A 24,648-nucleotide genomic window follows, 5' to 3' on the forward strand; every position below is an offset into this window, starting at 1 on the left:
CATTTAGAGCATTTATTTGCAGATAATGACAACTGGTCAAAATAACAAAAAAAAAAAAAAAAAAAGATGCAGTGTTTTCAGACCTCGAATAATGCAAAGAAAACAAGTTCATTTTTAAACAACACAATACTAATGTTTTAATTTAGGAAGAGTTCAGAAATCAATATTTGGTGGAATAACCCTGATTTTCAATCACAGCTTTCATGTGTCTTGGCATGCGTCTCTACCAGTCTTTCACATTGCTGCTAAGTGACTTTATGCCACTCCTGGTGCAAAAATTCAAGCAGCTCGGCTTTGTTTGATGGCTAGTGGCCATCCATCTTCCTTTTGACCACATTCCAGAGGTTTTCAATGGGGTTCAGGTCTGGAGATTGGGCTGGCCATGACAGGGTCTTGATCTGGTGATCCTCCATCCACACCTTGATTGACCTGGCTGTGTGGCATGGAGCATTGTCCTGCTGGAAAAAACAATCCTCAGAGCTGGGGAACATTGTCAGAGCAGAAGGAAGCAAGTTTTCTTCCATTGTAACCTTGAATGTGGCATGATTTATGAGTCCTTCACAAAGAAGAATCTGCCCGATTCCAGCCTAGCTGAAGTACCCCTAGATCATCACCGATCCCCCACCAAATTTCACAGTGGGAGCGAGACACTGTGGCTTGTAGGCCTCTCCAGGTCTGCGTCTAACTATTAGATGACCAGGTAGAGGATTGGTGATGATGTGGGGGTGCTTCAGCAAGGCTGGAATCATGCAGATTCGTCTTTGTGAACATGATTGTGTAAAACTCATGACATAAAAACATGACTGTGTCGTTATTAACGTATTAATTATATCTTTATGCGTGTTCTCCTTTAAACAGACAGGACTTAACAGTAATAAGAAAGCCAGATAAAAGATTTTTCATTTTGTATTACAAAACTTACATTTTCAGAATAAATTTTTTTGTTATGGGTTAGGGTTATATCTAGTATTTATTAAATATATTTAAAAAAAATACATAAAAAAAAAAAAAACACAGAGATATCATTTAAACATGTTAAGGCATTAGGGTAGGGTTGATGTTTACAATTTTGTTAGTGTAGGCTACTATATATGAATATATACGCCGATCAGCCACAACATTAAAACCACCTGCCTAATATTCCTTAGGTCTCCCTCGTCCCGCCAAAACAGCACCAACCCACATCTCAAAATAGTATTCTGAGATGATATTCTTCTCATCACAATTGTACAGAGTGGTTATCTGAGTTACCGTAGACTTTGTCAGTTCGAACCAGTCTGGCCATTCTCTGTTGACCTCTCTCTTCAACAAGGCATTACTGTCCGCAGAACTGCTGCTCACTGGATGTTTTTTGTTTTTAGCATCATTCAGAGTAAATTCTAGAGACTGTTGTGTGTGAAAATCCCAGGAGATCAGCAGTTACAGAAATACTCAAACCAGCCCATCTGGCACCAACAATTATCCATGCAATTATCTAATCAGCCAATCATGTGGCAGCAGTGCAGTGCATAAAATCATGCAGATATGAGTCAGGAGCTTCAGTTAATGTTCACATCAACCATCAGAATAAGGAAAATGTTTGTTCTCAATGATTTGGACTGTGGCATGATTGTTGGTGCCAGATGGGCTGGTTTGAGTATTTCTGTAACTGCTGATCTCCTGGGATTTTCATGCACAACAGTCTCTAGAATTTACTCATAATGGTGCCAAAAATAAAAAACATACAGTGAGTAGCAGTTCTGCGGACAGTAATGCCTTGTTGATGAGAGGGGTCAACAGAGAATGGCCAGACTGATTCGAACTGACAAAGTCTACGGTAACTCAGATAACCGCTCTGTACAATTGTAGTGAGAAGAATATCATCTCAGAATGTTATTCTGAGATGCTTTTGGCGGCACAAGTGGGACCTACACAATATTAGGCAAGTGGTTTTAATGTTGTGGCTGACCGGTGTGTGTGTGTGTGTGTGTGTATATATATATATATATATATAAACTAGTATCCATCAAATAAGTCTCTTGCTAAAACCAACAATCCTGGATTGGCAAACCCCAGTATCTACTTGTCCTACTAGCCAAATGCAAATAAAATTTGTTCTTTCCTCCTGCTTTTTCTGAAGGGTAATTATTACATGCAAAAGACTAAATCAATGACAGAAATGCTCATTTCATTTAAGACTTCATTTGACCAATTCCTCTGACCTTGCAGAGTACAGTAAATGCTTTTCTATAAATAGAAATTCTGTATTTCATGTTGGAAAGGCAAACCATGTGGAGGATATAATAAAATATGTACAGATGTGGAGAAAGGAAAACATTTAGTGCAGAGGAGCAGGTTAAATATTTTACTTGAGGCAGTTTTATTTTAAGTTAATTGTTAATTCCATGCTGTTTCTTGGTAATACAGATTTAAGGTCTGTGGTTCCAGTCAAATATCCAGTAGTACAAACTAGTTTCAAGTTAACAAAGAACAGAAGAAATGATAAGCATTAAGTAGACTGGGGGAAGAAGAGAAATATACTATTTCATGTACTCATGCAGGCTTAAAATCAACTTTATTAGTGCTTTTATTTTTGAGACAGCCAATGAAGACCTGCATTTGTCTTTGTTCTAAAAGCAACAAGGCTCCTTCAATTTTATAGAGCTGCAGCTATCCACCCACCATCATCAGCCTATGTGAGCAATACAGTATTTTAGCACAAATTACAGTCCAGACCACTGGCAAATGTTACTACATTACTACTTTGTGATGTTCAGCTGCACATGGATAAAGAAATTTGCTTTGACGTTTTCTGAAAAACTAAATCAACAAAAAGAGCACTTTGTTTAGACTTGCCCTTTTAAAGGTTTAATTGTTTTCTTTAACTGCATCTGATAATTGCACTAACACAGAAATATTACAGCTCAAACCACTAATAGTAGACATATCAGTAATAGTAATAAAAGTTAATTTCTGTAATTACATTAAGAAAAACTCAAAATATATCCAGCAACTGATAAAAATGTAGAGAAATGAAGTAAATGAACATAAAAAAATAAAATGTTGTACCAGGGGAAAAAACAAAAACAAAAAAACGTTAAGATCTGACCATTCAAAAATCATAATTGAAGTTTGTTTAATAAGTGGTATATTTTATTTCAATTTAAGGGCTAATAAAACAGAATAATATTAAAAATCAAACAAAGGGAGAGAAAAAACTGGAGGCATCAAGCTGTTAAGTGCCACTCATAAGGTTGGGCTTGGTGGCTCCCTTTGTGAGTGGGGTCTGGGAAAGAGGAGGGGGGAGTGGGGTGGAGTCTCATATTGGCTGTGTTGTCTCATTGGTTTTCATCCTCCACATCTTGCAATGCCTCTTTATTCTGTTCCTCACCTGTGCACACAGAAACAAGGCCAGCGTTATTCTATTGTTAAATAATAACGTCCCTTATTGCAATCAATCTGTGATGTGTTGTACAGTTTCGCACATCAAGATCTATGCATTAGGAGTTTGCCAAATAAAAATGATATAAAAAGCAAAAAAACTTCTAGTGGACACATGCTGTGAGAAATTACATTAATTCATTGTGTTAAAATAATTGTAATTGTCAAGCTCAAAAATAAATATAAAACAAAATCTGGCTTAAGTCTAATTTGAATGCAGTGTTATCTCGTGTAGTCATTTAAATGACAGATATAATTAAATTCCCAAACAAAAGGATAAGTGAAGATAAGATACCCTTCCTGTAGATTTTGTAGGAGCACGTACTCTAATTTCCCAAACTGTGATATATTGGTACAACACAGCCATTCCAATTGGACAGAGGACCTGGCAGTGATCATGCAGAAACCGTTTGTTTCACACATGCTGCAAATAGAGCACTCCAGTGGCTACAAAGATCGCAACACAAAGCTTACAAACGGGTGAGTGATGATGCAATTGGTGGGCAAAAGGGCAAGAGCTGGAAAGAGTGGCCTCACTTACAAATAAAGTTTGAGGGCAATTAACATTTTCCTTTAGGAATCTAAATAGTGGGGATGAAAAAAGGCAAGATGGGTTAAATAGGATGTCATGAGTTTGGACACATCACAAGATGACATGAAAGGTAGAATTGATGTGCACTGCACTTGGTCAGTCTGTTCTTTTGAGAAAAGCAGAAAACAGTCAAAGAAGTTAAAAAGCTATTTGATGAAAGAAAATACAGCACACTGTTCCATTATTTCTTGTGTAGGAATAAATGTCTTTGATTTATTTGCTGAAGACTGCATAAGACCAACAAAATCTCTCCTAATAAGGTGTCAATAATAGCACCAACACAAATACATTTAACAGAAGTGATGTTCTTCCACCAAAAATTAAGGGTCCACATGAAAATTGGCTTATTTAAGAACCCATTTAACCATGCTTTTTAAAACAGATTTCAGAGATGGCAGGAAACTATGCCTCACAATTCTTAATTTGGGGCACTCTGAAACAATCACTCTAAAAATAGCTTCTGCTTTTAGTAGAACTTTGAAGATGTCACCTTCATGTACCAATTGTTTTTTTTGTTTTTTTTAAAAGAAATGTTCTTCAAACTTAGCATCTCAAACTTCTTACCATCCCCCTGCATATCTGAAGTCCATAGTGTCAGGTTATCACGTAACAACTGCATGATGAGTGTAGAGTCCTTGTAGCTTTCTTCACTCAATGTGTCCAGTTCAGCAATAGCATCATCGAATGCTGCTTTTGCCAACCTGAGATGGTACAGATAAACTGTTATTCAATTGTAACTTCCTAGTGTACAATAAACAAGATCAGTAGCAACAAACATCATTAATAAAAAAACAAGAGGACAAACCTGCATGCACGGTCGGGAGAGTTGAGGATTTCATAGTAGAATACGGAGAAGTTTAGAGCAAGACCCAAGCGAATGGGGTGTGTAGGCTGTAGGTCTGTCATTGCAATATCACTAGCAGCTTTGTAAGCAACCAAACTGTTTTCTGCAGCCTCCTTCCTGTCGTTTCCTGTGGCAAACTCAGCGAGATACCTGTGGTAATCACCCTTCCTGTGGCATCAAAGGGAGAAAGGTCTGTTTATAACACTGATGAATCAATTCGTGACCTCAATATGCCACAACGTTAGATTCAAAGCCGATGGGTTTCATACATTTTGTAGTAGAAGACCTTGGACTCTCCCGAATTCGCCGCTGGGATTAGGTGCTTGTCCAGTACATCAAGTATGTCATTGCAGATTGATTTCAACTCAGTCTCAACCTGACAATGAAAATCTAGAGGTTAGAAGCACAAAATTAATCATCAGTGATGTTTCTGAGCATCAGTTGGGAGGTCACGTCTTACCGTTTGCCTATATTCCCGAATCATTTTCAATTTGTCCTCTCCACCTTTATTTTCCTCTTTCTGCTCAATACTACTGATTATCCTCCAGGATGCTCTTCTTGCCCCAATCACATTCTTGTAGGCCACTGAGAGCAGGTTTCGCTCCTCAACCGTCAGTTCAACATCCATCCCAGCCACTTTCTTCATGGAGTCAACCATTTCTGCAAAATTGAAAATAATCTTGAAGGACATTGTGCTTGGTGAATTTAATTATGGGACAGATTTTGAGCTCATAACCTCAATGAAAGATATGGTCTATTTTTCCTCAAGTCAACAGGCAAGTATGGGGCCTCCTCCACTCATTTATTCATTCAAACAAGATATAAAGATAATAAACCCATGATTATCCATTCAAATTCTATTTGAATGTTCTAAAAAAAAATGTGAATAACCTTTGTTAATAATCATTCTACAGTAAACATAGTAGTGATGGTAAAGCACCACACCATTGTCCGTTTTATCTGCTGCATATGTTTAAGGGCTTTAAAGGAATAGTTCACCCAAAAATGTTACTCACCCTCATGCCATCACAGATGTATATGATTTTCTTTTCTTGCTGCAGAACATAAAGATTTTTAGAAGAATATTCCAGCTCTGTAGGTCCTTACAATGCAAGTGAATGGTGACCAGACATTTGAAGCTCCAAAAAGCACATACATGAGGCATAAAGGTAATCTATTACACTCCAGTAGTTTATCCATGTCATTTGAAGCAATCAGTTTTGGGTGAGAACAGACCAAAATGTAACTCCTTTTTCACTGCACATCTTGCCATTGCAGTCTCTAGGCACAATCTAGAGCTTGATGCATGCGCAGAGCGCTCTATGGCACTAGTAAGTGTAATCAAGTTTGAAATCATGATTGCCAAAGAGCTTATGTCAAGATTTATAATGAAAAGGGGTTTTCTTTTATGGTCCATTTCCTTTCAAAATTGATTGGATCGCTTCAGAAGACATTAAATAAATCACTGGAGTCGTATGGGTTGCTTTTACGCTACATTTATGTGCTTTTTGGAGCTCCAACGTTCTGGTCACCATTCACTTGCATTGAATGGACCAACAGAGCTAAGGTTTTCTTAAAATCTTTTTGTTCTGCAGAAGACAAAAAGACGAACATATGGGATGGCATGAGATGGCATCTTTTGGGTGAACTATCCCTTTAATTAAAAGCCTTCATACCTACTGTAGGTTTTAATGGCTGGAATTACACATTAAATTACTCCCTCACAGTCCACAACAGCTCTGGTATGATGTAAGGACAAAAATATAAGACACCCCAGAATCCCTTCCAGATAAGACCTCTATCCCATCACCAAGGGAGTATTTTGTTAAAATATATCATGAAGCCAGTGAGAGTCTTCTCACAAGCCACACACATTCTGAAATGAAATCTCACTGCAAGGCTACTGCATCTCAGCTTACTAAGCATTAGTTGCTTTACTGTACTATACCTGCAAGCCCTTTCAAGGGTCTAGCTAAATCTAAAAATCTTGTAAGCTGTCTGCCTAAACAGCATTTTTGGGAATGAGAATACGCGAACCATAATACCCTAAAATGCTGTCTATGTAGGCACCTCAACGGGTTTTGCGACAGACACAGTCTCTCTTTTGTGCTGCGAGGGTACTCGGAAGAATATATGAACCTTAGTCATAAAATACGCATGTCTCGTGATTAATCGTGTCGTTTAAGACAGCTGTTAACAAATATTAAAGCTGTTCTTCGCCTATATGAGGCTTGAAGACCGCAGTCACCCCCTCCGCCATGGCTAGCAACAGCTTGCCTCACCCACTAACTCTCCGCCATTTTGTCTCCTCAATAAACGTCTCCATCTTCATATGCCATTCTACTGTTACCCCGATATCACATCGATAGGATACACAGGCTGTAAAAATGAGAAAGCAACGCTATAAAAAGGAAAGGGAGATCGGTTGGTCATTGATAGGCTCCTCGCTGGTATAATCGCGAATGCAGCTGCTAATTAAGCCAGCTAACCTGACCGTCAGTTAGCCTGCATGAACACTCGCTTTGCAAAAATAACGTTACCGTTACCTCTCTCATTGTCTCTTACCATCGTATCTCTCCGCCTGCTCGGCGAGTTTGGCTTGATACACCAGATCGTCCCGATCACCCATGTTGGAAAGCGCACGGCAAGCGTGTTTAGTGCGAGATTGGGTGCGAAGGAGGAGTGTGAGTTCACCGGCAGGCCCCTATGCGAGCAACAGCTGCGGATTGAATGGTGTGGAGTAAAGATGGCGTTACACCTTCATCCGGGAACTATCACTCAGAGCATCTCCACACTCTCCCCTCACGAATGTTGGATTTTTAACCCTCTTTATTTGAAAAGAGAACTACAATTATATTATCCTTTGTTTGATCATACAGCGTGTGTTAAAGTGAGTGGGTTTGCATTTTGTGCAAGAAAAATGCACCCCCCTAGATCGGGCCATGAGTGTTAACTGTTTTGGTATAAGTGGGGGTGTCGCAAGTTTCATGGGGGGCACAAGAAAAATCTAGGAGGGAAATGCCCCCTCTTAGACCCAGCCATGAGTGTTAACTGTTTCAGTGTAAGTGGGGGCATCATAAGTTTTAGGGGGGCACAAGAAAAATCTAGGGGGCAATGCCCCCCCCCCAGCCATGAGTGTTAACTGTTCTAGTGTAAGTGGACACGTCATAAGTTTCATGGGAGGCACCAAAAAAATCTAGAGGGGCAATGCCACCCCCCCCCCGTTTTAGTGTTAGTTATTACAAAATAGCATACTATTCATACTATTGTATTCTATGAAGAACCTTGGAGTACCATGTAAATACTTGTGTTCTTTCAGTACCATGGTATTATTATACAATACCTTCACTGTACCATGGTACAACACAATACTTTTTTGTAAGGGGTTTCATAACTTCACAATTTTCAACCAGGTTTAATAGCTCTAGGAAGGCATTTAGAAAATAAAAAGCTGCTAAGTTTATCATAAATGTAAAAAAATTATGCTAGCATAATAGGATAACAAATCTTGCTTCTCTGTCACTTTCTACATAGTATGTTCTGTACTATGGCAGGATAAAATTGTAATAAAATAGTTTTTACTATAAAAGCATGCAACCCAAGTAAAAGTTTTGAGTAGCATTACTATAGGGGTCAACTTTATTTCATGTACAGGAATAAAACTGTAACAAAAACGTAGTTTTTTTTTCCTTTCGTGTGGCTTAAACACTGTTCTGACAGACTTGGATGCACGTAAAGGATAACACAAGATTAATTTCACAAAATTACTGTGTTGCTATTTAGGTATGAAACAATACTTTGGGTACAATTAAAATGTTCAGACACAAATTGTGATTACTCATTCAACCTAGTCATAGCTCAAAATGATGCTCAGTCTAACAGGACATCGGCGAGAGTTACAGACTTGCAAGACTCTAATACCAGCTTTGCGACTGATTTTAGTGTTCTAATTTGAAAATGGACAATTCTGACTGAAACATAGTAGAGGCTTAGACAGTTAAAACAGGTAATGAACATCAACGTCCTTCATAATTACGACTTAGGTGACAATTACATAACATGGCTGGCTTGCTGTCACATCATGACAACATATAGCTAACCTACACACATATACAACATAGCTTTCTAACATTTAGGTGTGACATAAAAGCAAGAATTTCCAGGTGATTGTCATTGTTACAGAACAAAGTTAGTCTACTTTTTAAAAAGCAGCAACAAATTAAGATAATGGGTAAAAACATTAATGTTTCATAGTGTTTTAATTCATACATTTGTCCACAGACATTCAAGTTCTGTTCTCTATGCTCAATAGTAACGGACGCAGGTTACAAAGGTTAGCTTTTGTATTTTTTCTCAACTAATTAGGCTAAAAACATTGCCGATTTGGTCATTGCCAACAATTTGCAATTAAGGCAGGCAGCTAATTAGGAAAACATCTGCATTTGACTTGGTACATACATATTTGGGCATTTCAAAAGAAAGTGTCCTATCGCAATATCTCAGTCTATATTAGATCAGAAATATAGGCATGATGGAGGTTGATGCTTAAACAAAACCAAAATCACTAGTCAGGTTACAGATACATTAAGCCAATTGTAAATAAAGGCTACTTGTTTGTGCAAAGTCAGTTTTGAGCAAGATACATTTGAGGCATCAGGTTAGGCTTCTCACATTAATGTGACACTTATTAAAATATCAATATCTAACAGCAGTTTTTTGGGGCACACCAGAGAGCCACTAAATGAACCACTTATTGTATATTTAACCTGGGCAAGGGATGTTTATGCAAAAATGCATTAGTTAAACTGTTTAAGTTAAAACAAAAATTACTATCTATTTTGTCTTAAGTTGACTTTTTGTGGAGATCAACAGCTGAGACTAGCATAAGAAATTAGGGTTACACATTCAACAACTCTGCATTTAGTGTAATACTTCCAAGTACAGCGATAATGGTGAAAGGAGCAAGTAGCATTTCCTGATTATAGTTAATGAAAATATAGTAAAACTCAAAAGTTACTTAGCGGTACTTAATAATGATGCATTACAGACCGTGTTCAACTTACAAGTGGTCCATCCTGTATACATTAGAAGTGTTGTGCATAAATAAAACTAGATGCTGTGAAGGCTCCGGCTGCTCAATCTGCTCAGCCTCTATTTTTTAGTGTACCGCCCCAGAAGGAACCCCTTCATGATACAGTTGACCAGTGGTGAGTCAGTAATGACAAGCCTATCAAGAAGACTGTACTGATTGGAATGGTAAACTTTAGCATGTTTGATCTGCAATATTTTCATGTAGTATATGATTTGTAGTGTGGAAGAGGGCTTGTTTTCAATCCCTGTGAATGCCGTTGTGTTCTAGAACACTATAAGTATAGTGTAAGCTACCGCATTCAAAGAAGCATAGGAACAGTCCCTTGTTAAGACACCAATCTTCTCAAGTCTTAAGTCCAAGCAGGCATCTCCTCTTATTTTTATCAGTTCACAAGAGAACACACACTAACACTCCTCTCTTTGTAGTGTATGGAGTTGCATGTGGAATTTAGTGTTTACTCAGCAAATACCTTCAATTATTGCATAAAATCTAACAAGGAAATTGTTGCAGATACTGTGCATTTTGGCATGACTGACACAATGGCACAAGGTAATGACAAAGGTGGGCAGGAAAAGGAGCTGGCGGAGGGGTAGTTGTGAGGATGTTTGAGGAGCCAGAGTGTGTGTACATCTAAGGGCTGCGAGGGAAGACAATCTGCTCTCTCAGCTCAGTTCATCTTCTGGATTGTGCTGGTCCAGCAAGCGGACGTGGGTAAAGGGAAAATGGCCATGCTTTCCCTTGCACTCCCCCTCCCACTGCCCGTTTACATTGATCTTGGTCACCTTCACCATGTCGCCAACCTAAAGCAAAGAGTTACATTGTAAACACAAGAGCACTTCAGAATAATAACACAAGATAAGACCGAAGGCTGTCAGAAATACCCCAGAAAGCAATTGTGTTTGTAAATCTGTGTTTTAAACACATGGGTCACAGAGACACTGGGAGGCGCCAAAGCAGAAATAACCTCCCCTTCTTGCTCCATTTTCACTGTTAAAGGGGTAGTTCATCCAAAAAGGAAAACCCTCCCATCATTTACTCATCCTCGGGCAACCCCAAATGTGTATGAGATTCATTCTTCTGCAGAACACACACAAAGATTTTTAGAAGAATATCTCAGCTCTGTTGGTCCTCACAATGCAAGAGAATAGTGACCAAAACTGTGAAGCTCCAAAAATGACATAAGGGTAGCATAAAAGTAATCCATATGACTCCTGTGGTTTAATCCTTCTTCTGAAGCGATATGATAGGTGCAGGAGAGAAAATGATCAATATTAAGTCCTTTATACTATAAATTCTCCTCCCTGCCCAGTAGGTGGCGATATGCACGAAAAACGCGAATCGCCAAAAACTAAAGCATGTAAAAGTGGGGGGCCTGGGTAGCTCAGTAAGTAAAGACGCTGACTACCACCCCTGGAGTCGCGAGTTCGAATCCAGGGTGTGCTGAGTGACTCCAGCCAGGTCTCCTAATCAATCAAATTGGCCCGGTTGCTAGGGAGGGTAGAGTCACATGGGATAACCTCCTCGTGGTCACTATATTGTGGTTCACTCTCAGTGGGGCGCATGGTGAGTTGTGTGTGGATGCCGCGGAGAACAGCGTGAAGCCTCCACACGCGCTATGTCTCCGCGGTAACGCGCTTAACAAGCCACGTGATAAGATGCGCGGATTGACGGTCTCAGACGCGGAGGCAACTGAGATTCGTCCTCCGCCACCCAGATTGAGGCGAGTCACTACGCCACTACGAGGACTTAGAGCGCATAGGGAATTGAGCATTCCAAATTGGGAAAAAAATAAATAAATGTAAAAGTGGAGATTTATGATAAAAAAAAAAAAATGCCTTCAATATTTCCCTGTTAATCACCCACACCTATCATATCACTTCAGAAGACATGGATTTATCCCCTGGAGTCGTATGGATTACTTTTATGCTGCTTTTTGGATCTTCAAAGTTCTGGCCACCACTCACTTGTATTGTATGGACCTATAGAGCTGAAATATTCTTCAAAAAACCTTCCTTTGTGTTCTGCAGAAGAAAGAAAGTCATACACATCTGGGATGGCATGTGGAAGAGAATTTTTTTATTTTTTGGTGAACTATCCCTTTAAATTCTACATAAAACTATATTATATAAAATATAGAGTCTTTTACATACAATATTATAAATAAAATATTGTGTAGAAAAAGAGGGCAAGAAAAGAGACTAGAGAATGGTTAGGTTTGTCACCTCTAAAGCAAGAGCAGTCTTGTCATAGGCATTGGGAACTCTCTTCTGAATCGCCCTGGCAAAGACTGGACCATTCTGAAGGTTGGGTAAGGATGTGGGCTGAGCGTACTGGCCTGGCTCACCAAGCAGAGGAGGGGACTGAGAACTGTGGCCATCCGAGTTGCCGTGAGCGCCAGGTCCTCCAACAGATCCACTTCCAGGGGCCCCTGATGTTGGTGAGGCTGGCCGGTACTTCTCCACATAGGGCACGGGGATCATCCCGACACGGCCTTCTGAATTCTGAGCATTCCACCACTGCTCCTCTGGCTTCTCCAGGACTCGAAGAACATCACCCTTTCGAAAGGGAAGGTCCTCGTCGTCATTGCCTGGGAAGTCAAACAGGGCACGGACATACTCCTCTTCCAGCCTCTGGGGAGCTGCTCCTGTTCCTGCATTGACACTGATGAAGGAAGAGTGCTTGGATTTGTTGATGGGCTCTATAAGAGTGGTGGTATCCAGGTAATGGATCTTGTAGAACTCCAACAGGGCAGGTAAGGCATCGAATTCCTGATCTCCAATGCGGAACCAAGGAGCGAGTCCTAAAAGATGACAGCAAGAAAACATTTGAGCTCATCAGATAGTTATCACTTCTCTGCAATCTATGAATCACGACTAAACAAGTGGAGGGAGCAACAATTACTCTTTGTAAACTACAGTATTGTCCATGTTGTCTTCAGAAAATGCCAAACATTTTTAATTTTAAAGGGATAGTTCACTCAAATTCTCTCCTCATTTACTCACCCTCATGCCATCCCAGAGGTGTATGATTTTCTTCTGCTGAACACAAATAAAGACTTTTTGAAAAATATCTTTGCTACGTTGGTTCATACAGTACAACTGAATGGTGACCAAAACTTCAGAAAGTAGATAAAAGTAGCATAAAATAATCCATTCAGTTCCAATGGTTAAATCCATGTCTTCAGAAGCAATATGAAAGGTGTGGATAAGAAACAGATCAATATTTAATTACTTTTCTTACTACAAATCTCCACTTTCACATTCTTCTTTTGTTTTTGCCGATTGACATTCTGTGTCCATATCGCCACCTACTGGTTGGGGCTGGTCAAATGTGGAGATTTACAGTAAAAAAGGACTTACATATTGATCTGTTTCTCAGCCACACCTATCATATCATTCTGAAGATATGGCTTAAACCACTCAAGTCGTATGGATTACTTTTATGCTGCCTTTGTGCCAATTTGAGCTCCAAAGTTTTGGTCAGCATTCACTTGCATTGAATTGACCAACAGAGATATTTTTCTAAAAATATTTGATTGTGTTCAGTAGAAGAAAAAGTTATACAAATTTGGGATGGCATGAATGTGAGTAAATGATGAGAACATTTTTGGGTTAACTCGTTAAAAAGCTGAGTACTGGTTTCTGAAATTCACTCTTGTCGATTATCAAGTTTCAACATGTTCTAAGCATCTCAAAACAAAGTGATGCCATTATGCCTTAACATGAGGCGTTTAGTCATTGATTTAAAATTTCTCTTTCAACACAATCGGTGATTCAGAACAGACATTTAGTAAAAGATCAAAAGTCTTAAATGTCTAAATGACTTAACCAAAAGTATTGCTTGTTAAAAAATAAAATAACTTTGACTCCTATTTGACTTTTGGAAAGATAAAATCATAAATATAACTAAATAGCTAAACTAAACTGATAGCTTAAGAAGATCAACAACTTTGATTCCTATTTGATTTTTGAAAATAACTTTGCCTCCCATTTTAATTCCTGCATTTTTGACAATTTTTTTTGTACTATACCATGGAGCTAAATACACTAAATACCAGAATGACACAATAAATGAACAGAAACTGTACCAATAAGTATGACAGACCTATGTTACATGTAATCATTATTAGACTCATAATGCAGCTAAATGTGTAGTTAAGGATGCTTTTTATTCATCCAGTTGTTGCCAGTAATGAAGTCCCCCCCTTTGCATGCACCACCTACCTGGTCCGGACTGGCGATTGCTGCTGATGCTGTTTATTATGTAATGAGAGACTTTGGAGTTCTCCGAAACAGACAGCACGTAGTCCCCGGGAATAGTGATCGAGTCCCGCACCAGGAACACCCCGTGCCTCTGTCCCTGGAGCAGCGAAACCGCCTCCTGCCGGCTTAATCTCCCCCAATACCAGCTCCCTCGGTCCTCTGAATCAAAATTTCCGGCCATGACTAGCACAAGAAAAAAGCCAAGGCTTCACAGGCCTTCCCTTCGCCTCTCCTTATCCGCAACCAGCGTTCAACTCATGCACAAACTTTACCGCGTTCCGCTGTTGAACACGTTTCGAAAACGCGCACCATTCGCACAGTTTTCTACGCTTTTTTGTTCCAATCGGGCGAGAAAAGAGCAGACGCTGGAGGCCCAACGAACACGAGACGCAAAAAACTACGACTATTCGCCTAGACCCGCTGATAATTTTTCAGTGTCAACCAAAACGTACATTGGAAGTTGTCACAAGGAAGTTCAAATATTTCAAATGGCGGACAAGGGAAACAATTTTCGACCTTATTTCCCGGATGTGACGTTATACCACAATAAATTCGCATGGTGCATATAAGTGGCCATATTGATGAGGTCAACTAAAAAAAAAAAAAAAAAAGACACCACCATCGTGTTTATTTTAATTACATGGCTGCGTGTTTCAGATATTACATTTGTGATTACATTTTTTATTTAATTGTATTTTATTTTTTTATCCTTGTTAACACAGCTTATTTACTAATATAGGCTAAATAGATTTACAATATGATTTATTTTCATACACACAATTACTTTACCTTTTATTACGATAACAGACATTTGTATTCATGTTATTAGTAATATAATTTGTACTAAATTACGTTATACATCACATTACACCAGAAAATTGGATTCATAACAGCACGGGTAGCAACTGATTAACGCTAATGTGCATCGCTAATTTATTCTCAAATTGTTTGTTTTATGTGCCCTCAAGTGGAGTCGGAAACATTGTAATTACGAGTTCCGAGCACATGAACGATATGTGAAGTCGTACTAGTGGGAAACTTGGAATTCTAGATGAGACACGAGTTGCCGAGATGGGATGTTGGAAGGGGGCGTGTCGACAGGAAAGATGATGGAAACGAATGATTTTAAATATATTTCGACTTCTGTACGTTATTTTAATAATATAAATTTGTTATTTATGACAGCCAACTGACTCACCATTTGCGGTTTTTTTAAGCATAATAATAACTAATCTGTTAGATGCATTTATAAATCATAGATGTCGACATCGATTACTGGTTTATTCTGGTTCAATACTGTGCTGCACCAATAAATCAACACCAGTTCCAACAAAAACACTTGCTGTATAAAACCGTGAAGTGTGTATTTGTTAAAGGTTTATTGGTTTTGTTGCCAACAGTCAATACACTGTGTTTACAGTGATGATATTCACATATCCAGTATTCCTGAGCAACCACTGGACGGCGCCATGATGATTCTAATGGCCTGTTTTGCATTTCTTGTCTCCAGACCACAAGTAAAAACTGCCAAAAGGAAAGATCCAGAGGAGAACAACCACTTAAGTGTTACTTGGAGTAAAAATTAATTTCAGGCTCAAATTGTGCCATTGTTAGCTGTCATAACAGCTCAGAATAATTAATTATATCAATGTAACTCACCTCGGATCATCTCTTCATGTCATCTACACACTCAGGTGAGGCACTGTCTATAACAAAACGGTCATCTCGACTCTGTGAAGTATCAGCATGTATTTTGAACCATTTTACAAATGTAATACCTTAAACATTACATTACCCGCTAAGAATATACACCGATGCGAGTGAAAACACCGGAGACCGGAAATTGAAAACAGTTGAATTGTGGATCCTCCTCGCTTCATTAACCATAGGAATACAGGACAGAAATACTGACAAAAAGCAAATTGTAGGCTACTTTTTTTTTTACTGCTCACAGTTCTTAAGAGCAATTTTCAATACAGTTATTTTCCTTTCTATATTGGCGATCTAAAAGTTATGACTTTGAAACAGAGCAGGATACTTTGAGGCTACCTGGCGACCATAGGAACACAACTGGCTCTAAAAAACAAAGGAAACAAAATGATGTCATGACCATCTCTGATATCCAAAGTAGGTTGGTTAACTTCACTACAAGAGTCTTCCCTCAATTATGAAAAGTAATTCATACCCATGTTATAAACCATCATTTAAAGAAGGGAGCTGAATTCACCTTTAGAAAAACACTGAGGAACATTTTGCATGTAAGATCAAAAGATATTATACAAAGTATAGTATAAATGGAAAAAGTTGAGGACAATTCTCAATTAGGATTTATATACTGAAATTAAATATTTGTTTTCTACCTTGACAAATACTATCTAATCAATATGCATTGTCATTTAAACTTTTATACATTTACTGAAATTACATACAGGCTTATTAGAACTACTTTTGACTAATGCAATTGTATTTAGATATTTAGGCACTAGACGTTTATATTATGAAATATCTTAATCTTTAATTATCAATGCATAATTAAAATCCAACATTAATGCCATTTTAGTGATTTAAAGATCTATGTTAAAGAACAGAGCTGAAAAACCAACTCATCAAAATCCACATCAAGCATTCTCTTCAATATTCATGTCAAGCAGAACAACAGACTATCAGCATTTTATACGACACCTTGATATGTGGAGGCAGTCTTTTCTCTTTGGCTTCAGTCCCTTTTAAAGCACTGCTCTTTATCACACAAAGAAATTATTTTTGGGGCAATACTGTGACAAGAGGTTTTGGTTTTCCACTGTTAAAATCAGGGGCACTTAATATAATCTCATCTGTGTCCCATCCATCTGACACTTGGGACATGCATATTCATTGGACAGTACTGAATAAAATGTAGATTTGCTACTGCTGGAGAGAACATGGTGCTTGCAACAGTTAGAGGCATAAATGGACACATAGTTTAATATAAGATCTGGAGGTGCCCAATCCACTGATGAGTTTTTGATTTCCTGCACAAATCTGTCTCTCGCAAGCAATGAAAAACACCAAAATGCACGCCTACACACACGCCTCTCCAGCCGGGTGGTGAACAGGCACATAGGCAGAGGTTTATGGTTATGAAAGTGAGGGGGAAACCCTGACTACAAAACTTAAAGCAGAGTTTGAAATAGTATCTAATAAATAATATGTAATCTGTGTATATTCTTGTAGTTGTGTACATTTCATGTTCTTCCTTTGCAACAATAGACAGTCATTAACAATAGCAACACAACTGTGATATCTTATTCAATTACGCATACATTTTAGTTTCAGTGATTGTCAACCCTATGAATCCTGTTGAATTTCATGACTACATGAACATTCCTCTCTCAGTTTTGGCACCAAACTGAGAATGTTCGACAGCCTGGCAGGTGCTTCCTTTCTCTTTTTCCTAAAGGGCCTAAAGGTTGCAATGTCTAATCAAATTAGACAGTGGATTTGATCAGGTAGGGTTGTCTGAATGACCTGCTAACTGGTCTGGGACAGAGTCCTCTCTCAATGGCTCAATGGCCCCAGAAGAGTGCTGAGACTGGCTGGAGCAAGACAGGTTGGAAGATTGACTATGTAAGTCCTCTTCGCCCTCTGCTTTAGATGGTTTCTTCTCTCTGCTCCGTTTAATGGTTGGATCTTTCACCAACCTTTGCTCCTCCAAGGTCCACATACTGTCGTCCTCGTCCTTACCCTGCACCTCCCTGTCAAAGTCTAGCAACTCCTCCATCATGTCTTCGATCTCCATCTCACCATCAGTCTCTTCCTCCACCTCAGACCTGAGCTCTCCCAGGCTCTCTGTCCTGTTCGTATCATCTGCATCGTCCTCATCCATTCGGCCCTCTGGCTCACTGGCCTGGCTCTCTCCAAACTCAAGGATGGTGGGTAGGTTGCCCTTTTTGGGACAACGTTTGCGCAGGCTCACCAGGAAAGACTGTGGGAGGGAGAAGATGTCCACGTTGTTCCCCAGGTCAATCCAAGTGATGCTGGGAAAGCTGTCTGGGTCCTTCAGCGTGTCTGTGAGCTCTCTGAGCACCGCACGGGTCAGTCTGTTGCCATTGAGGGCCAGAGTCTCGAGGCGGGGAAGGGACGTCAGTGTAGGGAGGAGCAGAAGGAAGGCATCGTCTGTGAGCTCAGTAAAGCCCAACTCCATGCTACAAATGTGGGATGCTTGGTGATGCAGATAGGCACAGAGTCGTTCCATGTCTTTTACGCCAAGAGGGATGCCAGAGAGGTCTAATGTCCCACTGGATGGAGGGCCTGAAAGAACAGATTTCAGACTGGGAACGAGAAAAAGAGGAAGACAGAGAAGAAGTGTTTGTAAATCAGCCTAAAGAAAAAAATAATAATAAATTCTTCAGTTATGGGCAATTTTTAAATATTGAAAAATGTCCTGGAATTAAGAACTAATCATGGCCTTGATCAACCATAATGTGGATTTTGGTATAATGTCTAATGGTGTGGATTTTTGATATTGTGTGTAATAGTAAGGTAATTTCTTCACTTTTTGAAGAAAAAGTTAAATTTGCCTTGGACTTTCTAACACAGCAACTTAACTAGCAGTCAATTAACTTGTGAACCTATGAAAATTAAAATCAATCAATTGCATATGAATACTTTCATTTTTTTCAAATACTGACCATTTTGGTGATGACAGATAATTAATGAGGCTACTTTCAAATCATGATGTAAAAATCGTACATTTCTGACCAGGGACTGAAAACGTTCCAAGGAACGAAAATTTTGCAGAACGTAACCGAAAACGAGAATGAAGTCCCTTTCAAGTGTTCTGGAGTGAAAACATTATTTTAAAATGCTGGTAACCAGTTAATAACAGTTAATTTAATTCCGATAATTTTTTTTCGGAGTTACTATATGCACCCTAGTAGTCTGGTGAAACCACAGGAATATACAACAAACTAGACAATAGATGTCACTGCAGTGGCGTGGGGAGTAAAGACGATGTGTGAATGTGTACTGTAGTCCTACCGCCTTTTGTCCCACTCTTTTTCCCATCTGATTTCCAATTTCCACTCTTAATATTCCCTTTAATACTATACTTCAAATACAAGATACAAATTAATGTAAAGGTTGGTTTCATCGCAGTGATTTGGTCACAGTTAATGTCGAGGAGTGCAGAGAAGGGCTTGATCCGGAGGCGGGGTCTGTCGATCGCACTCGTTCCCGTTGCTCGGCATCGCTTGTGTGTAGATTGCATTACTGAATTACTATAGTAATATTGTAGTAAACATGTTTTTTGATAGAAACCACAGTTTTAATGCAATTAACCATGGTATTTTACAGTAATGTGGTAGTAATATAGTAACCATGGTTAATTTTGTGGTTACTGTAGATGTACTACAAAATACCATTGTGAAACTGGTTACTGTAGTAAAACCAAGGTTATTTTTTTTTTTTTTTCTAATGTAAGGTTAGGGGTTAATGTAGTGTGTCTGTGGTACTCTAAATAAACACAATAAACACAATAAACACACTGCAGTGATGCCCATATACTGTGTGTTTGTATTTATATATGGGTGCAAATAGTACCTTACACTATTTGCACTGGGGTGTAAATAGCATATACCATTATTTGCACCTGCCTATTTGTTTTTTGTTTTTTCATGAAACTAATTCATGAAAGTCTAAATGGTTCATCACAGTACATTTTTGGAATTACACCACTTCCTGTTGCCCCAAAAATCTCTCTTTCTCTCTTTTTAGGTGAACATAAGCATGCGCTTTGATTCTGAAGGAAACTGCTGCATCACACATTTCTTTGGCTTAATGCACTTTGTGGATGTAGCCTTCTGTGACATGCTGAAGACCTTTTAGACAACTGTATATAATTACTATGTATACATGCACAGTTAATCCAGATACATGGAAAAATATCGAGGTAAAAAGTACATTGCTCAATTGTTTCCAAGTCTTCACTAAATTATTGTTAAATATTTATGCATTAATGCAGATTTGATGCTTCCGGGTTTTGACTGAGAAGCAGATCTGTAATAAGATGCATAAGATGACGTTTAGTCCAAACACACCCAAGCAGTGTGTGCATGCAGGAGAGAGAGATTTTGTCTATTAATTTATTTTAGATGACCACATGTATTTTTGAAATATTTGAAATATTTTTGGGGATATATTTAATATTAAGAATACAGACTACTGTATACTTTGCTTGTTATGATTACTATGCTGATAATTCCCCCACCTGGGAAAAAATGCTTATTTTCACTCATTAAGAGGCATGCCCCTTATTTTGAACTTGTTTTTCAAGACCAGGTCCCTTTTTTTCCTTGAGAAATCTGATAACACTGCAGTTGGTATATCACCCACCCTCTGTCACGATTCTGTCACTCTGTCAGTCTGACTTTTTGTGTGACAGGATCGTGACATAATTGTTCAGTGTCTGTCTTGTGTTTTGTCTTCTGTCTTTGTGTGAGCGCACGGCTTCTGTTGTGGTTTCCCTGCCGTGCGCTCTTTGGTCGGTCTCGTGTCACGTGTCCGGAGCATGGTGCCTGGATCCTGACTTCCCTGTCTGGTTCGGTTTTGGCAGGATCCGGACACTCACGTTCCATGTCTTGTATTGTATCGGTGTGAGTGCATTGCGCTTATGTCACCTTGGCGGGATGCACTCGCGTCAATCTGTGTCTGTCTCTCGCGACTGCGGACGCACGTTGCGCTCGCTTTGCGCTGCGTGCCTGGGTTGCTAGCTGTCTTCACGTTGTGCTGAGGTTCAGCTACTTTGGCCTGAGGTGTCAGGTTTGTGTGTGGCCGAACTCTCGCACAGGTGGCTTGTCTCGTGTTGTCGCCTGTTGCGTGCATCGTGTGGTGTTTGCCTTGCGATGTACACTCAGGCTTTGTCTTGTGTAAGAATGCATGGCATTGCTTTAATGGCGTCACCATGTGTTCTCTCGTCTTATCTGTCGGTTGGCATGAGCGCATGTTGCCTATTGTCTTGGCTATATGCGCTCGTGCCATTCGGGTGTCTGCGTTTTTGTGAGAGCACATGGCTTTGTTTTGTTTCTGTTTTGCCTCATGTCTCTCTGTCTTGCGTCATACCCTGACTCCTTGTTTGCTTATTATTAGTTCATTAGTCTCACCTGCCCTGCTTGTTAACCTGTTTGATTTCTCTCCCTATTTTAGTCTCCTCATGTGTGCTGTCTAGTGCCAGTTCGTCTTGTTCGTTGTCTTGTTTGTTGGTCCTGTTCTTTGGTCTTGTTCCCTGTCCAGTCGGTCCTGTGTTTTTTTTTCTCCCTTTTTGCTCCAGCCCAGCCCGTACTTTTTATCATTGTCTGGAATTCTTGTTTTTCTTATAAAAAATATTTTAGTTTTTTACTCTGCATTTGGGTACTGCCTCTACTGCAATCGTGACACCCTCAGCACAGAGTACTGTTTAAAAAAAAAAGAAAAAAAAAAAAGACAGTTATTAACCATTCTTTTATTTCGTTCTAACCAGTTACCAGTTGAAAAGGAGGTATCAGAACGTCGGAACAAGAATGGAAAAATACTGTTTCTGCTCGGAACAAACTGAATTAAAAAACATATAATTTTTATTCCCTGTTTTTGATCTGAAAACTCTCCCATCTACTCCAGCAGAGATGTGCTCCTTGGTCACTTCTCCTTCCCATCATAACTAAATATAAAGTTGTGCTCAAAAGTTTGCATGCTGGCAGAAATTGTGAAATTTTGGTATTGATTTTGAAAATATGACTGATCATGTCTTTTATTTAAGGATGGTGATCATATGAAGCCATTTATTATCACATAGTTGTTTGGCTCTTTCTTAAATCATAATGATAACAGAAATCACCCAAATGGCCCTGATCAAAAGTTTACATACCCTTGAATGTTTGGCCTTGTTACAGACACACAAGGTGACACACACAGGTTTAAATGGCAATTAAAGGTTAATTTCCCACACCTGTGGCTTTTTAAATTGCAATTAATGTCTGTGTATAAATAGTCAATGAGTTTGTTAACTCTTACGTGGATGCACTGAACAGGCTAGATACTGAGCCATGGGGAGCAGAAAAGAACTGTCAAAAGACCTGCGTAACAAGGTAATGGAACTTTATAAAGATGCCAAAGCCTTGAAAATGCCAGTCAGTACTGTTCAATCACTTATTAATAAGTGGAAAATTTGGGGATCTCTTGATACCAAGCCAAGGTCAGGTAGACCAAGAAAGAACAGGTAACCTCAGGAGAAATACAGGCTGCTCTGGAAAAAGACGGTGTGGTTGTTTCAAGGGGCACAATACGACAATACTTGAACAAAAATGAACTGCATGGTCGAGTTGCCAGAAAGAAGCCGTTACTGCGCCAATGCCACAAAAAAGCCCGGTTACAATATGCCCGACAACACCTTGACATGCCTCACAGCTTCTGGCACACTGTAATTTGGAGTGACGAGACCAAAATAGAGTTTTATGGTCACAACCATAAGCGCTATGTTTGGAGAGGGGTCAACAAGGCCTATAGTGAAAAGAATACCATCCCCACTGTGAAGCATGGTGGTGGCTCACTGATGTTTTGGGGGTGTGTGAGCTCTAAAGGCACGGGGAATCTTGTGAAAATTGATGGCAAGATGAATGCAGCATGTTATCAGAAAATACTGGCAGACAATTTGCATTTGGCCAAGACGAATGGGCAGCTATATACCAATTTGGGGCCTCATAGACAACTATTACAAAAGACTGCACGCTGTTATTGATGCTAAAGGGGGCAATACACAGTATTAAGAACTAAGGGTATGCAGACTTTTGAACAGGGGTCATTTCATTTTTTTCTTTGTTGCCATGTTTTGTTTTATAATTGTGCCATTCTGTTATAACCTACAGTTGAATATGAATCCCATAAGAAATAAAAGAAATGTGTTTTGCCTGCTCACTCATGTTTTCTTTAAAAATGGTACATATATTACCAATTCTCCAAGGGTATGCAAACTTTTGGGCACAACTGTAAACTTTTATATAAAAAAAATAAAATTCTCAAAAATGCTTGGCACGATGGTAATGACAACAGTATTGGGGACAGTGTTTCTTTGATTTAAAGAAATTACAATTTGTATACATAAATACCAAATGAATTGTATTATTAATTAAATATTATTTTTATAAAATGTTATGGTTCTTAGGAGAAGAAACAATGCAGAATTTCCCTGATTTAAACACGTCTTATTCATTTGTTGATTCTAGATTTATTAAAAAGGGAATTCTGGCAAAGAAGAAAGATTTTAATATAATATTTTCTTTAAAACTATAACAATTGTGTTTTTAAAGCATTTTCTCTTTAAAATCGTCCTAATTTCCTCTAAGTGAAAAATCACTCACATATCCATTGTTGCATAACCATGCAACCCTGCTCACAAATTCAAATAGCCTCTTCCAGGACCCTATTCAGTATGACATAAAACCTTTTAGCGTGGACATTTGCTGCCCCAACTAACTGTATACCAGTAAATGTTTTATAACTTGCTCAAATATCAAATAAAAATGAATACCTTCCTCTGAATAGATTCCTACAAATAGAAGTATTTGAATTGCTAATTGAGGAAAACAATTAAACATCTCCTTTTGTGTTCCAATGAAGAAATAAAGTCAAACTGGATTGGAACAACATTAGTGGTGAGTAAACCATGACAGAATGTGAACTATCCCTTTAAGCAAAAAAGAACAAGTGTGTTTCTGTAACTGCTGCACATGTAGCAGACTCATAATAAGCTCAGTGTGTCACCACAGTTTGCCAGCAAGCAAGCTAAGAGAGAATGAGTGAAAGCGAGAAAAGAACCAGTGAGAATACTAATTTATAATGTGGCCATCAATAATTCGCACCAGGACATGAATATATTTAATCAAAGTGGCATTTGAGGAAGAGAGGAATAATGAATATCCTGATTTGACATGCTAAGCTCATTCTGAATAATATATTTCCTCTCCCACTCTGATCCTGTCATTAACTTAGCAAATAAAACATCAGCAGTGTCAAGGAAATGGCTAAACCAGAACAGGATGTAAACTCTCCTGATATTACTGGCCAGGATCGCGAATCCCACGCTCTTCAGGAGAAAACACCTTTCCCTCTCACAGCAACCTCACCCTGAATGCATCTGACCCACTTAAATTCTGTCCTTAGTATTTGATCATTTTCAGCTATTCTAATAAACCAAAGAGTCACATTAACCAGAAAATTGGTTCATGTGCAAAACTAACCATAATGCAGAATGATGGATAGTTGTTATTATGTAACATGACAAGAAATACTAACATAAACATTTATGGATTGAAAGTGTTATATTAGGTGTTATATAATGTTCGCAATATAATAAAGTTTTTCATAAAACAGATAATTCCAATATTGGATGCTTATTGACCAATCCAGCATTCAAGCCATGCTAAAATAC

At 38.8% G+C, this 24,648-nt stretch overlaps 3 protein-coding genes across 4 annotated transcripts in view; all 3 read right to left on the reverse strand.

Moving 5' to 3' along the window:
- Positions 1-2,340: 2,340 nt before the first annotated feature.
- LOC127430287 (14-3-3 protein epsilon) lies at positions 2,341-7,606 on the reverse strand. Of its 2 annotated transcripts, XM_051679996.1 has the most exons (7): positions 7,422-7,606; positions 5,317-5,516; positions 5,126-5,232; positions 4,818-5,024; positions 4,577-4,713; positions 3,962-4,001; positions 2,341-3,370 (listed from the first exon to the last, which is right to left on the reverse strand). In XM_051679996.1, the coding sequence occupies exons 1-6, from the start codon at positions 7,483-7,485 to the stop codon at positions 3,994-3,996; spliced, it is 723 nt and encodes a 240-aa protein (XP_051535956.1). In that variant the 5' UTR covers positions 7,486-7,606; the 3' UTR covers positions 2,341-3,370; positions 3,962-3,993. The 2 variants fall into 2 exon arrangements, with proteins under 2 accessions (XP_051535956.1, XP_051535955.1); XM_051679995.1 differs by lacking the exon at positions 3,962-4,001.
- An 875-nt stretch (positions 7,607-8,481) lies between these two features.
- Positions 8,482-14,694, reverse strand: LOC127430284 (adapter molecule crk-like). The gene is made up of 3 exons (XM_051679992.1): positions 14,172-14,694; positions 12,171-12,748; positions 8,482-10,748 (listed from the first exon to the last, which is right to left on the reverse strand). The coding sequence occupies exons 1-3, from the start codon at positions 14,389-14,391 to the stop codon at positions 10,611-10,613; spliced, it is 936 nt and encodes a 311-aa protein (XP_051535952.1). The 5' UTR covers positions 14,392-14,694; the 3' UTR covers positions 8,482-10,610.
- An 885-nt stretch (positions 14,695-15,579) lies between these two features.
- The window catches only part of LOC127430276 (leucine-rich repeat-containing protein 75A-like), a 44,485-nt gene continuing 35,416 nt past the window's right edge, over positions 15,580-24,648 (reverse strand). Inside the window, exon 4 of the mRNA XM_051679978.1 lies at positions 15,580-18,520. Coding sequence (XP_051535938.1) covers positions 17,695-18,520 — 826 coding nt within the window. The 3' untranslated portion in view covers positions 15,580-17,694. The remainder of the gene's footprint in view (positions 18,521-24,648) is intronic.

Source organism: Myxocyprinus asiaticus, chromosome 39 (genome assembly GCF_019703515.2).
Source record: "Myxocyprinus asiaticus isolate MX2 ecotype Aquarium Trade chromosome 39, UBuf_Myxa_2, whole genome shotgun sequence".
Lineage (NCBI taxonomy): Eukaryota > Metazoa > Chordata > Actinopteri > Cypriniformes > Catostomidae > Myxocyprinus > Myxocyprinus asiaticus.

What these genes read in the sequence shown, in the direction of transcription:
- LOC127430287 (XM_051679995.1), bottom strand. Translation starts at nt 7,485, where the DNA reads ATGGGTGATCGGGACGATCTGGTGTATCAAGCCAAACTCGCCGAGCAG. An exon ending in AAGGTCTTCTACTACAAAAT is followed by an intron (nt 5,025 to 5,125) that starts GTATGAAACCCA and finishes TTGATGCCACAG; the next exon opens with GAAGGGTGATTACCACAGGT. An exon ending in TCTCCCGACCGTGCATGCAG is followed by an intron (nt 4,714 to 4,817) that starts GTTTGTCCTCTT and finishes GTACCATCTCAG; the next exon opens with GTTGGCAAAAGCAGCATTCG.
- LOC127430284 (XM_051679992.1), bottom strand. Translation starts at nt 14,391, where the DNA reads ATGGCCGGAAATTTTGATTCAGAGGACCGAGGGAGCTGGTATTGGGGG. An exon ending in CAATCGCCAGTCCGGACCAG is followed by an intron (nt 12,749 to 14,171) that starts GTAGGTGGTGCA and finishes GTCATCTTTTAG; the next exon opens with GACTCGCTCCTTGGTTCCGC. An exon ending in AGACTGCTCTTGCTTTAGAG is followed by an intron (nt 10,749 to 12,170) that starts GTGACAAACCTA and finishes TCTTTGCTTTAG; the next exon opens with GTTGGCGACATGGTGAAGGT.